Below are 15,131 nucleotides of genomic sequence, written 5' to 3' on the forward strand. Positions count from 1 at the left end.
AGCAAAACAGACATAATTGCTTTGAAGCTCATGTCAGGCCTTTCATTTGAGTCACATATTGATGTCTTATATACTGTAGCATGTAATGTCCCTATGCTGCTCAGAGAACTGCATTGTTTATTGCCTTAACTTACTAAATGCTAAACGTAGACGTACAGGAATTCACCAATCAATAATTGGTAAATTGTCAGACAAAAGCTTATTTGACTACTTAACCATGAAAAAATAAAAACACGTAAAGATTTGAATTTGAACACATTGACAAGTTTGTATTATCATATTATATCATATTGCAAGTTCATATTGTCTGAAATACCAGAAAACATTTACAGAACATTCATGATGTGCTCACCTGCAGGAATGCTTGGCATGTAGCCTATTAGTTGCTATGAAAATGTTATTCTTCATAACATGTGTGTTAACTTGCATGTTAGTTAACCACATTTTTGTAGCAGCTTTTGTAGCAGCTTATGACTTGTTAGCACCATAGTTAACTTGACACTAAATTATTAAAAGCATTGGCTTTTCAAATAGCCTAGTTCTTCTGCCCTTGCCAGTTCTCCCCTGCAAAAAACTGTAGTTACTCTAACAAGCTTAGTTGCATCAGGATTCACCATTTTCCTTAAGCAAAGAATAGTGTGAAGGACTGGCCCTTCACTTGCTTACTAATTGTTTCATTGATTTAATTTAATTGTTTAATTGAATTAAATTTCTTAATTTGAGGCAATTGAAACCAGGTGCAATTGATTGGCTCAACCTATTTAAGGACTATCAGTAGGGGCAGAGGAGGGGAGGTGAGCCACTATGATCATTTGTTCTGCTGGTGCTTTTTAAAATCAATTATTAGTCTTTTTCAAGTCCTTGGTTTTCTCAGTTGTTTTTAAGCCTTTTTACAAATAGAATGACTAATACCAATATGTATTTTTGACGGTTTCCACATATGACTCAACAGTCATATGCAGGCAGTATATTTGAAAACAGACACTTCCTCTTGTAATGTCACATTCTAAAAATGCACAGAACATTAAAACCAGTCAGTAGAATTTATGAACAGTGCTTATTTTAAAATGTAGGCCTATTTGCTAAGACAAATACAACTACTAGACTGTCTATAAAACCTACTGGATATGCATAATCACTGGATGGGCTGTAGGGCCTAAGATATGCTTGACCCAGGACTCGTGATTAGTGTATCCATTTCATGTGAGATCAGGAAAATGGAATAGTATTCTATACATGAATGAATGTAGTAAACTCTGTCACACCAAATGGAAGCTTCAAGTGAAATACTTTGAGCAACATGGTCAGTTGCCTCAAGTCCTATATCTTCAGGGCCCATAAGGACTTTCCCCCAGGTTTATTCACTTATGTTGCTTTACATATTTTCTTTCAGGAGAAGTTTTACAAAGATGGTTATCTTCTTGGAGTATTTTATGCAAGGCAGTTTGCTGAGACATTCCGGTTCTGCAACCTGGTTCTGCCACCCATGCTATGGTCTACTCCTGAACTTCTTTCCTGGAGCCTGAACTTCTTACTTCTAACTCTTTTTCCCTCGCATTGTTTCCGAGTGTCTGCAAAATCCCATTTATTGACCCTGGCAGTCTGACAAGGGGCTTCCGAGACCAGGGGGTAAGACCCTTTATGGAAGGTGCCTTGTGTCTGGAGACCAGGGCTGTGGTAGGACCTTTTGAAGGAAGCACTCCTGTGTTTGGGGATGAGCAGCAGGGGTTTAACCCTGTGTTGTTAAGGGACCTCCTTTGTCGAGGGACCGGGGCCCTCTAAAAGGGTTGTGTGGGGCCCCTGGGGGGCTACGCGAGCCGGGGTGTATGGACGGGGGCAGTTTTAGTGGCAGGCGCAGGACTCGATTGCCATAACCGTGTGGCGTAGCAGGCGCCCCCGGGGGCAACGGAAGGCCACCGGGATGGTGTGGGTTCGGCGGGGGCTGCAGCAGCGCCCCTCAGGGCAGTGGCCGCAGTACCGGGGCCTGTACAAACGCGCGCTCAAGCAGCCCTGGTGCTCCAGCCTCACGGGAAAGGCCGCCCGGTAACTAGGCTCACACCAGCCCGAGGCCTGCAACACACAGTTAAAGCTTCTATGTACCTTCACTCAGTTAGAGCTGTCAGTTCATAGTACAGCTTGTTGGGTCATGTTAGCAGAAGCAGAAGGTTGTTTTAGGAGAAGCAGTAAGAATACAGCCTCTTAAAAGTAAAAATGGCATTTCGCTTGAAGGCAATCAGTCTACTTTAATGAAATTTTATGTATACATGCTCACCATGAAGGCTATTACATGTAACTTTAATGTTGGAAATGTTATGTTATGTGCATGCATGTAAAGTATTTCAATGAGTCCTGTTTGTTCATAATGTAGAACAAACTCATTTTAAGGACATTAAGGTTTTCTGCTCTATTGAATTCAGAACCAGTCTTGTCCCAGTGCTAGATAATCTCTCAATGGCATGTATAAACAGCCTGTTCTCATCAGCAAAAAATATTATATTGTTCTTAAAGAAGTTCCTATGTTCTTGTGTGGCAGGCATTTCTGTCCAAAGTGACTTCCAAGGCCATTATAGCAAATAAGTGCAAATAAACCAGCATAACTGTAATACTCCACAAGTGTAAAGCTAATCAGGTGCAGTCACTACACAAGTAAAATGTGATAAATCTGCCAGTGCTTGATACAATGTTTATGCATTGCAATTAGGGCTTTTTTATTGTAATTGTCATAAGTCATATAAGGTTATGTCAAGTAAGTTCATTTCCTTGATATGTTGAGGCCTGAGCTGTGTTACAGTTCATACCCTCGATAAATTTGTAATGAGGTTGCACCTAATTTTAATATCATGTCAGATGCCTAGGTCCTCAACCAGCTATATTTCAAAATATTCATCATTTATTTTCCCATATTTATTAAAAAGTGCAGAAATGAATAAAGCACATGGGTGTTATTGTACTTTTCATTTAACAGAAAAATAAAAATGAATACTTAGCATCAAACTATACTCAGCTCATGCTATTCAGTTGGCAAATCTTGTGCTTTTGCAATACACTCAATCAAACTCAGATGGGTCCTTCTTTCTCAGTGTCTTCCTTCGGCACTGCTAATGTCTTGCTGAGAAATTACGATTCTGAGCTCCTGCCAGCAAAACTGGGCTTCTGTCTGCCACTGGCACAAAACACTGTGAGAACACAGCCATGTTTGTTTCACGGACACAGTCACTCAACCTCGTATGTTAAACTAGCGCATATGTCAAACGTATTAGCCTCACCCTTTTCTCTCATCTTAAAAAATAATAATCTCAGAAAGTTGTTGGACAGGATTTAGGATGCAGAGGAAGACGTGGTCGCTCACCGTGGGAGTGGCCCGGGAGAGGGCATGGCAGACGGGTCTGTGTCTCCAGGCGGAAGGCCGGGTTTCCGTTAGAAACGCGGGTCGAGACCCCTGGGCCGCAGCTGTGAGAGCAGGCGCCCCACAGCAGGTGCTCTGCTCTATGCAGTCAGAACTGGTTCTGATCCATCATCTCCTGTCTATAGGCTGAGGAAATGACATGACATGGAGCGAATTCATAAAAAAGTTTTTAAAAATGACTTAGGCTTAGATTCAATTCACGTATTTCCTGAACTTTAACGTATTTAATTAAATGCAAGCCCTAATTATTTTTCCTTCACAAATGCAAGTTCTTTTTGGTAATCGCAGAATTTGCCTATGCTAGTAAAAAACATTTGCATTTATTTGTAAGTCAACCGTTCTACAGTTGGGACATCAGACCCCACATTGTGCCCATAGAGTGCATTATTTCTTCACTGCTTCAGTCAGGGACCTTTATTGTGTTTCAGGAAGTGTGGACAAGTATCTGGAAGCAGCATAGTGCATGACTTGTGAAATCACTTCCTATGAGTCAACAATAACGTGATGGTAATAAAATTCCATGCAGGTGAACACAGAGATGCAGATAACGGCAGAGTAAAATGGAAAGTGCTGTATTACTGAAAGCAAATTATTTCCCAACTAAACATTTCACATGATGATGTAAGAGAAAGGCCTGCATTTATTTGGCATCTGTCAAAAGCTCTTAACTCACAATTATAATAAGCAATGTAGCTGCAAGCAGCAATGAAGGGGCCAAGCATTATGATGAACAAGGTCACTGGGTACAGTGGCACCTTTATTATTATTATTATTATTATTATTATTATTATTGTTGTTGTTGTTGTTCTCCAGGCTTTGTCATGCATGTAATTTCAAGTTTGACTGATGCAGGATTTATGGAGCCAGAAATACAACTAATTAGGTTTTAACAACTAGATGGATTTACTGAGTTTGCCAAGTTCTGTCTGCACACCCCTAGGGCCTCTAGATAAACATATACATAACGCTTATTAGTATCATAATAAAATTTTAAGGAATTATTTTTTATTTATTTATTTAACCTTTATTTACCCAGGGTAGGTTCACTGAGCATGGATGCTCTTTTGCAGGAACGCCCTGCTTCACACCTAAATACATGCACAAATTCAGGTGTGAATTCACACCTAAACCTCACTTCCTGTTTGTGCGTCTTCACCAAAATGATGGCAGGTGAACTCATGCCACTTTTTTTGCTGAGAGGAGGAAAACAAGCCATGTTTTATCTCTACAAGCAAAATGAGATAAGAGATTTGGCCATTTGAAAACTGCACATATGTGGCACTATAGAGCACCCCCAGCTGTAAAACTCTAGAGCATGGATCGTGGGGGAACAAGGTAATCTGGTAATCCAGGGGGGGCTGGTTTTTATTTTAATTTTAAAACATATTCAGATTGCCAATAGGTAATTTTCAACTGTCATTATCAGAACATAGTAAGAGGGTTGATATGCTATGTGTTCCCTCTTTTTGTCTTCATTGACAAGGCCAAAGGGTAAGGGTGAACTGTCTTTTCTGTTAACTTATTTTCTTCTGTTAATGCTGAGTGTAGTCAGGTTGAGTTGTTTGTTATTTTTATTTAATTGTTAGGATAGTCTCTTTCCTTTCTAGGTATGAATAATTCCAACCATAGCCTGTTGGTGGCACTAGAGGGATTAATGTACTGACCAAATTTGGCAAGTTGATACTTTGGACTGTCCTCTGTCTGTATGCCAAATTTCACAAAAATCCACAAAGCAGTTCTAGGGGCTGCCATAGACTTCCAATGATGGAAAAACGGTGCTTGGCCACAAATAATAATTTTACATTTACATTTTATTTTATTTATATGCTGTATAATTAGCAATCACAGTGTTTTACATTTTTTTCTCAAGCACAATTTCAACAGGTGAGTTCCATATTCACCAAAAATTAAGGGTAGAAAAATGTACTTTCGGTGCAAAACAAATAAAAGCTACAGCTACAATGTTGGCTTTTGTGGTTTGGGTAAGGGGGACAGCATGGGGCTTTGTCAGGAAGTATCACAAGTTAACAACCAAAAGGATCCTCGACTTTTGCCCTTTTCAAATTTGAGTTTTGTCAACACTGCATTGTCAAAATGTGGCTGTGTGGTCTTTGTAAACAGAACTGAACATACATTTCTGTGATATTTCTCTTCCAGCAAGGAGTCCAGAATGTTATTTGCTATAGATCAATCAGTTTATTTTTTGTAGTGACACCAATGTATTTTGGCAGTAAAGATCTTCAGTGTAATGAAAAAATAAATACACAAAACATAATGGATCTATTTGATTAGCAGATTTCTGACTAATAAGATCATTACCATCAAACAGTGTACCATAACACTGACATTCCTTGGCTGTACTTCTCTCTGAAGTTGAATAAACATCTTTTCTTTGGATTCAGGAATGGTCGGAACAAAGTGTTCAGTCAGCATTGACCTAACCTTGCTTCATAGCATTTTATGAAATCCCAGAATTTCTTTTTGAAAATTCCACAGCTTTCAGGCATTTTCCAATTACGGGTTTATTTTTCATTTAATGGTTGCATGGCACAAATATTAGCATTTCTGAAAATAAATCAAATGTAGGAGTGGCATTTGTTTATTCCATGTCAATGATAACTATAACAGTACTGAAAGTAAAATTTGAATGTTTTTGCACATCCAATTACCCCCACAGGTGTTTAAAATCTTTATGACTCATTTTTCAAAACCAACATCCTTTCCGCCCACACAGTTGCCTAGTTACTGCAGACGTGCTTTACTCCTATTTAAACAGATGAATCTGTGCATCCGGTTGAGTAATATTACATGAAGTCACAGCTCAAAACACTGCTTTATAAAAAATGGACTTGTCTTCAGATACTAACTCCAAGATCACAAATTTACTATGAAAGATAACGACTGCACTCTAGAGTATGTTGTCAAGTTCTTCATTCTTTCTGCAAAAGACGTAATCCCTAAAAACAAATTTTTTCATTATATCCCAAAGTGAATGATTTTCCTAACTGAAATTCTTTGCCTTATCAAATCCTAATACACAAGAAGAATACCAAAAGAAAAAGTCTTATGAGCTTATCTTTTCAAATATCACAGTGTAACTTGGCTTGAATATGGAATTGACATAGAAGACAGATTTTTTTTATCTAATTTATTTTGATTGCCTTTTTCTTTTTGTTATTAAAAATTCTGTGATTTGGTATTTCTTCCCTTCTAATTTTTATATAGTGATGTTTTATATTGTGCTGAATCCAAAATAATAAAAATTTAAAAAACCAATGGCAATCATTTTGGAAGCAGGAGCATTAGCATATTTCTTATTGGCCACCATGTGAATCTGCAATGGAATGGCACCTCCTATGCCAGCACGTTCACCCCAGAGCAGCGCGATACGAACCCGCCAAAGCGCCGTGTAGCCCTGAGTTTTCACACACCCACTCCTTGCAGCACTTCCCCGCTAGCTGAAGGTAGCGGGGGTTGGGGCAGTCCGGGCTGGGCAGCCTCAGGCCATCGCTACACAGGTGCACGCAGGTCACGCCCCCTCCCGCGCACTGGCACCGGAGGCCGCAGGAGGGCAGGAACACCTGACCCTCCTCGTACGTCACACCGTTCAGCTCGCAGCCCAGCTCGTCTTGGCCTAAGACAGAGACATCTTCAGTGCTTCGTCTCACATCACAGCACACGTATCAGAGGTTCCTGGCAGAAGCTGTACAGCAAGTGTGCTGCTGTAAATAGAAACTATGTGGCCAGTTCACACTTCTGTGAACTGCACAGATTGAATCTCGTTACACCTGTTACGGATAGCACATAGCATTATTCTGAAAGGTTGTGGTGAAAAACATTATTTTAGCAATGTTTCTGATGTTTCTTTTTACCCATACCAAACAGCAACATTGTGAATTAGTCTAGGTTATACTCTTTTCCTGTCTGCAAACTAGCATAATGATGAATCCGCAACATTTTCACAACTTTCCACAACCTACAAAAGCACAAAAGGCCAAATATTACTGAATCAGATTTCTAGGCCCCTGCATTTCACAGAATAAATGTGAAGACCTATCCTGTTTGAGGCTCTAGGGCGCTTTGGAAACTGACTGCCCAGCTGTCAGTGTTCTTGTTGAGAAGCTCCCTACGATCCATCATGTGCACAACATGGAAATGCATCATGGGTATACTCTGTACACTTACTTCAGATTTCAGTTCAAGACCTGCTTTGGCCCATTTAATTCAGAATTGTGCAAGGATTGTTTAGTTTATTTTCGTTGTTTCGTTAAGGAAGTGATTTAAGCACATTTGAATAACTGATACCACAAGAACAACGGAAATAGGGCTCGGTTTCCTGTCAAGGTCCCAACGGCACTTTTCACGTATAGCAGGGTTAGCTGATTTCGCTCGTAGCGCTTTCCTCTGCCGGTTGACTACAGCAGCGTCGCATGCACGTGCGAGGTACCCACCGACACACTGCCCGGGGCCGCCAGGATAGCTGGCGCTGTGGTCGCACTGCAAACCCCGCCGGGCGTCGCACACCAGCTTCTCATTGCAGGCCTCGCCACGCTGACTGGCACACACCTGGCAGCAGCCACACCCATCCAGGACCCGCGGAACACAGGGCGCAGACAACGGGCAGGAGCACGGACCCCCGCACTGCTGGCACAGAGCCTGCAGGGGGCAGCGTTACAACGGTAGCACAAAGCGTCCTCGTCATCTTTACAGATGGCAGCATCGCTGGTTCCTTAATCCATTCGGGAATTGTAGAATTACACAGCATTGCGGGTCTGCCACTTCTGTTTCCTTTCAGTTTGCACATTGAATTATCAAGCAGGACAGCTGTGTGATCGGACTGCCTCTGATCACATTCTCTGGCCCTGTGACTTATTAAATTTTAAATAATCAGTACTAGATTTACAGTGCTATGTAAAACTTCATACAACATTCATTATTATGCAATGGTCCATCAGGCCAAGCAAACTTGGTAAACTGAGCAGTTGGCATTAATCAATTCTGAACGTGTAATTAAGGCTTAATTGTCAAAAAAACATTTTTTTTTTGACAGACTAATTGTCTATGGCTGGCTTTGTTTCACCAGTTCTACATTAGACATTACAAAAAAAATATGCCATTTTTATTTATTTCAGGAAATCACTCTGATCTTTGATGTTGTACCTTACATGCTGTGCCAGTAGCAAAATATTCTTAGAATATAATTCATTGTTTTATTTCCCTTTTCCTTTCAATATCTGATGAGGAGTGACATGTAAAGCTTTATTTAGCACATGTAAATAGACAGAACAGCCACCTCTGAATTCTGAGCAGTAAACACACGGCTTACTTCGGCAGAGAGGGAGAGAGAGAGAGAGAAAGGAGGCAGCCCTCACCTGTGAGAGCGAGCAGAGCAGCAGAAGGCAAACGGACGCACGCTCTCCCACTCGCCTCTCCATCTGCCGCAGGCCGGCCACCTGTTTCTCCCGCAGGAAGTCTGCCATTCTGTTAGGTGCGCTGTTGGAAAAACTGCCCGCTGAGTTCATACATTTATAAAGCCTTGAGCTGTGATGTCACTGACAGGCTACTGCAGTGAAAACATCAGTTGGACATGGATGGCAAATGTTTCTAATTTCACATCCACAGTGCCTGTTGCCATTCTCTCCCAGCAATGTTTTTTTTTTCCTTTTCCTTTTCATTTGGACTTTTACAAAGACTAAAATTTAAAGCAGTCTTGCATGAAAAGTAAAAAAGAAAGCGGATTAAATATTTATTGCATGTACACAACCCCACAGGGCACCTCAGATCTGCTGCTAGGGTCAGGAGTTGACAGGGATGGAGGAGTTGAGATTTCAGAAATTTTGTGGTCTTCCTCCGGCTCATGCCTGTGCAAGCCCGATTTGAGAGCTGCAGTGTGATAGGAAGCGGTGGGTGACATCACATGCTGCACAGTAGAATACGTGCTTGTCTGCACTGCCCTGAATTGAGAGCAGTGGTTGACTCAGAATGCTGATACAATCAGGTATTGCAAATTCAGAAGAAAAGGGAAGGGACAGGCATAAAAAATAACAAATTATTCAGGATCACATGATCCTGAATCACATCCATGACTGTGATTACATCCATCTCAGAATATCTATCTTGTTATACATCTATCCAAATATATAAATAATAATGATATTATAGCAAATTACAGTGAAATCACCACAATTCATTCAAGTTCCTTCTGGCAAATCACTATGTACATACCTGTTTGAGAATAATGTAATGTAATATGTAAGGTAATTTATAATGTAAAATTGTATCAGCAAATAAGCAACTGCCATGAATGTACACAATTTTAAAAATAAAATATAAGAACCAGTTCATAGTTCATACACAGCTATAGGCACACACTTATATAGGCACACACCCACTCACACATGTGCATGCATGTGAACACATACACACACACATACAGACACATTCATCTGTAAAAAGCCATCTGTACAAAGCCACTAAAAACCTAAAATTAGCTTTCATGTATAGTCTATATTATTGCTTTGGAAACCTATTAATAGATTTCGTAAGTATACAGTTGTTCACCAGATGTGTGTGAATTTACCCTCTGAATTCTCTCTGTGCACAGTTTGCTTAATCACAGATATGAAGTTCTTTACGTAACGCCAGATTTCTGTGGTTGCCAGTGTGAACTGTACACAGAATTAAACTTTAGCTATAACATTAATTAATGCAGTCAATAAAGATAAATGTTACATTATAAACTGTGACTCAATGTCGTTTAAATGTAGAAAAGCAGAATATTTATAGAATATGCATTGAGGCAAATGTCTAGAAATGTAATACAGAACTAAGTTGCAAGTTATTTTAATTTTTTATGCTAAGACAATAGCTCAATATTGCAGACTGCACATTCATTACTTATAACTGCTTCATGATTTTTCTCCAACTCACCACAAAATTTAGATTTCAAAACTGTAATTACTTAAATTATTTATATCTTCATAAGTAGTAATTAGTCGTATGAATCTTCTTCCAGCACTGTTAGTAAAGTGATGTTGAACAAGCATCTATAATGCTTTGTAGCTTCACTTGCTCATATCAAGTCTTAGCAGTTCAATATATTATTGTATTCTGTATAATTAGTATTGCAAACACAGACAGATATAAATTGTTGTAAGCCGCCTGACCCAGGAAAGCCCCGGGCAACTGTGTCGCAATGGAAACATGGCCTACACGTCTGGACGAGAACTCGGCAGGCAGCGGTGGGGCACTGTTGCCCGGGGTCTGGAGTTTGACCCAGAAAGCTGTTGGTTTTTCTTGCCATTGTGGTGTACGGAATTCAGCTTGTCAGTTGCATCAGCGATTGCATCCAGATTCATTTTGTTAGTAGGTTTTGTGAAAGCGTTCAATTAAAATTTTCATCTTCTCTTTGCTTTGTGATCTGACAGTTTCAAAACAGGATAAATGGACATTACACCCTATCCTCTAATGTATTTGTACCCCAGACTCCCCAGTGTATTATGTGATAAATGTGATACCGCTTGCCCCAATTTAGATGTTCTTTTCCAAACTAGTGTGCCATATATCTCTAATATGAACAGTTGTTTAACTATATCATGCACTCTTCTGACACCCATTTTAGGTCTACATATTTGTCTAAATTAGTTAAACCTAGAATAGGCTGCACTGAATGCTGTGGTTGCCAGTTTGAACTGCCTACAGATGATGTGGCTTGTTCTGGCATGCTTAATAATAATTCAATAATGCAGTAATTCACTAATTGCCTGTACATTAGTGAATTACTGCATTATTGAATTATTATTAAGCACGCCAGAACAAGCCACATTATCTGTGTAATGATCATCTGTGACAATAATTCAATAATGCAGTAATTCACTAATGTACAGGCATATGGCGTACCATCTTATCCCACTGTTTACTCAAATTTTACTCACAGTGGAGTTTAAAAGCTTTCAGTATGACCAGAATAAACACCACGTATCCTTTCAGTGATAATAGTTCAGTCACCAGTTGTAAATAGCCAAATTCACTTATTTTCTGTTGGAATTAGGCATGGGTGAAAATGGAAGAGAAATTCATGAGTCAAGGGTAACAGTTTTATTGTTAATTGCACATAAATATTTGTGAGCACTTCTGAATTCTAAAAAATGTCTACTAAAACACAGACACACAGTCATACACAGACACACACACACACAACAATGATGATTGTCTAGAAATACAGTTAATTCTCTGCAGCCAATTTACTGAATGTTCACCAATAGCTCCCCCCCCCCTTTTTTTTATAACACCAGCAGTTGACATCTGGTAGTTCAAAAATGTGTGCTTTTCCTGCCTCACAAAGAAATAAATCTAAAATACCCATCTGTTCAAGCCAGAATAAACCAGAAACCACAAAACAGGTCAGATTTTATGGAGTTATTCCCTTTCTAAAGCAACATATGATGGTATGACGTATTTCTCTCCCTGGGTGCGTTTTTCACAGGTGATCAAAATCTGAAAAGCAAAGTCTAAACTGTCCACTGATCCTGACAGGTTGAAGAAAAAGTCAGGGAAGAAAAATAAAACTGAAGAAAAAAAGGAAATGCGTATCTGTCTGATGCGTGTTTGCTGACCACACGCCTGAACATATAGTCCACAATATGTTTTAGTTGATAACCTATTAAATATCATTTTGTCCTTTACAAGTAAAAGAAGATAAGGAACATTGTAGCAAGGTGAGTGCCACCGCTCGCGTATAGAGAGAGAGAGAGAGAGACGAGTTTGAAGTAATCACTTCTTTTTATTGTTGCCGAACACCCGGCTTCTCGTTTAACTGGTTACATGGGTTTACACAGTACTTTCGCCCTGGCGCCGTACTTCCTCCGTCACCAGTTCCCCCGTCTGCCTCGGCGAACGCCTTTTAAAACACCCAGGCTCACTGTCAAGGTAATCAGCACATCGTTAAACAATTAAACATTTAAAGAGCGGTGCTGATTAGCAACCTCTAACAGCTGTGGCGCAGAGTCCAAGAGCTGCCCCGCCCACTCTCTCTCTGCAGCCAACGCACAAACCACGCCCCCCCTACCACATACCCCCACCACCCGACTTAGGCTGGGGAGCCATCCGGCCGATGACCGACCCCGCCCCCCCCCCCCCCCTTTCGGGGCAAGAAAGGAAGTCTGCCACCACCATCTGCGCCCCCGGCCTATGAACCACCTTGAAATAAAAGGGCTGTAGATCCAGATACCAACGGGTGATTCGCGCATTGGCATCCTTCATGCGGTGGAGCCACTGGAGGGGAGCGTGGTCCGAACAGAGAGTGAATGGGCGACCCAGCAGGTAATAGGAGAGGGAACCGACCGCCCACCGGATGGCAAGGCACTCCTTTTCAATTGTGCTGTACCTCGCCTCCCGCTAGGATAATTTCCGGCTGATGTACAGCACCGGGCGATCGACTCCATCCACCTGCTGGGTCAAAACGGCCCCCAGCCCTCTGTCCGAGGCATCGGTCTGCAGGGTAAAAGAAAGAGGGAAATTAGGGGTGAACAAGAGTGGCTCACCACAGAGGGCTTCCTTTACCCTCTCAAACGCTCGCTGGCATGGCTCTGTCCACTGGACGGGATCTGAGGCACCTTTTCAAGTTAAATCGGTCAAGGGGCTGGTCAGCTGCGAAAACGCCGGAATAAACCTCCTATAGTAGCCGGCCAACCCCAAGAACCTCCTCACCTCTTTTTTGGTTTTTGGTCGTGGACAGTTCGCAATCGCTGCTGTTTTATCCACTAGAGGTCGCACCTGTCCACTTCCTAAGTGGTACCCCAGATACCGTACCTCCACTCGGCCAATTGCACACTTCTTTGGGTTAGCCGTGAGCCCCGTCTGCCTCAAGGACTCGAGCACCGCCCCCACCTGCTGCACATGCTGCTCCCAGCTGCTACTGTGGATGATGACATCATCCAAATAGGCAGCAGCATACGCAGCATGCGGACGTGGGACCCGATCCATCAGCCAGTTTTAGATCTTTTGTAGTTTATATTTCACTTACAGATTTCATCCAGATGTGTAGCACTATTTAAACAGACACACACTAACGCATACACACACAGACACATAAACACACACGCACACACATATAGACACAGACAGACAAACACACGTCAGGAGAAAAGGGCTGCAGAACATGCACGGAACAGTCGATTGGCCTGGGGTGTGGAATTGTGGGAGCAGTGCTGATCTGCAGTGACATGGCGATTGGGACAAATGGAAGGCATTAAAAAGGGTGGGGCACTGGCAGTCTCTGAGGTGAGGAAAGTTTTCTTGTGTGGAGCCAGCTGCAAGAATGCAAGCATGCAGGAACAGCAGCTGGGTTTTGTTGATAATTACATTTTGGATATAATTAAACCAGGCTGGGCCAAGGCTGGTGCCCTAGGCAACTGCCTATGCTGGCTATGCCATGAACCGGCCCTTATTTTATGTGTGAAATTATAATAGCTCACTGGTAATGTGTTGGTTCTCTCTAGGCTGGTGGACACCTGGTATTGTGGATACCAAGTATTTATTGATGAATGTAGTTGACCCACACACACACTAACACACATGTACACAGACAAGCACACACACACACGTGAGCACACACATGCGCACACACACACTTATGCACACACACGTACACAGACAAGCACACACACACTAACACACATGTACACAGGCAAGCACACACACACACACACACACACGTGAGCACACACATGCGCACACACACACGTACACAGACATTACATTACAGGCATTTAGCAGACGCTCTTATCCAGAGCGACTTACGCAACTTTTTTACATAGCACTTTACATTGTATCCATTTATACAGCTGGATATATACTGAAGCAATGCAGGTTAAGTACCTTGCTCAAGGGTACAACGGCAGTGTCCTCTCCCGGGAATCGAACCTGCGACCTTTCGGTTACAAGCGCAGTTCCTTACCCACTGTGTCCTACAAGCACACACTCTGTCCTACAAGCACACACACACACTAACACACATGTACACAGACACGCACACACACACACGTGAGCACACACATGCGCACACACACACTTTTGCACACACACATGTACACAGACAAGCCGAAACACGTGTGCAGGCTTGTATGCACACACATGCATGCACGCACACACACACACACACAAGCAAAATACAGCAGTGAACATTTTTATTCAGGAGCAAACAAGATTTGGACTCCGAGTGTTCTGTCTGGGCATGTGAAAACCCTGAAGCCAAGGCTTCTCCATGAAGATGTGTCTCGAGGAGCCTTGAGGGGTTAACGGATGACACTGGGAGAGAGGCATGCACACAATCAACTTCTAAAGAGGTTCTCATAAATTCGAAACACCAACACTGTTACACTGGCCCATTATAATAATATTCATAGTAGCTGTGATAACACTTTGTAGTTGACATGATGTGCATGGTTAACCGACTACTGTTGCTCTCAGATTTGAGAAATTGCAACGTCGTCTTCACTAACACCTTATGCTTTTCTGCATAAAAATGCACTTTTCTGCATTTTTGCAGGATTCTTGAGAAATATAGAAAAGCAGCTGTTCATGAAATGTTTATTGCAAAGATAAAACTGGCCTCCTGCACATTCAGGTAACACCTATAACAGGAAGGCATCTAGTAGGCTAAACTTTTGTTACTCACACTAAAAATAAAAAGGAGAACAAGTCATGCAGAATGCCTCAGAATGCC

At 41.6% G+C, this 15,131-nt stretch overlaps 1 protein-coding gene across 1 annotated transcript; it reads right to left on the reverse strand.

The window, feature by feature from the left end:
* Positions 1-1,743: 1,743 nt before the first annotated feature.
* LOC135238320 (CCN family member 5-like) lies at positions 1,744-8,886 on the reverse strand. The gene is given in 7 exon segments (XM_064306104.1): positions 1,744-2,070; positions 2,273-2,280; positions 3,350-3,473; positions 3,476-3,506; positions 6,779-7,040; positions 7,858-8,062; positions 8,779-8,886. Coding segments are annotated over 7 exon segments (1,065 nt in total).
* Between the last annotated feature and the right edge of the window lie 6,245 nt (positions 8,887-15,131).

Source organism: Anguilla rostrata, chromosome 13 (assembly GCF_018555375.3).
Source record: "Anguilla rostrata isolate EN2019 chromosome 13, ASM1855537v3, whole genome shotgun sequence".
In the NCBI taxonomy this organism is placed as follows: Eukaryota; Metazoa; Chordata; class Actinopteri; order Anguilliformes; family Anguillidae; genus Anguilla; species Anguilla rostrata.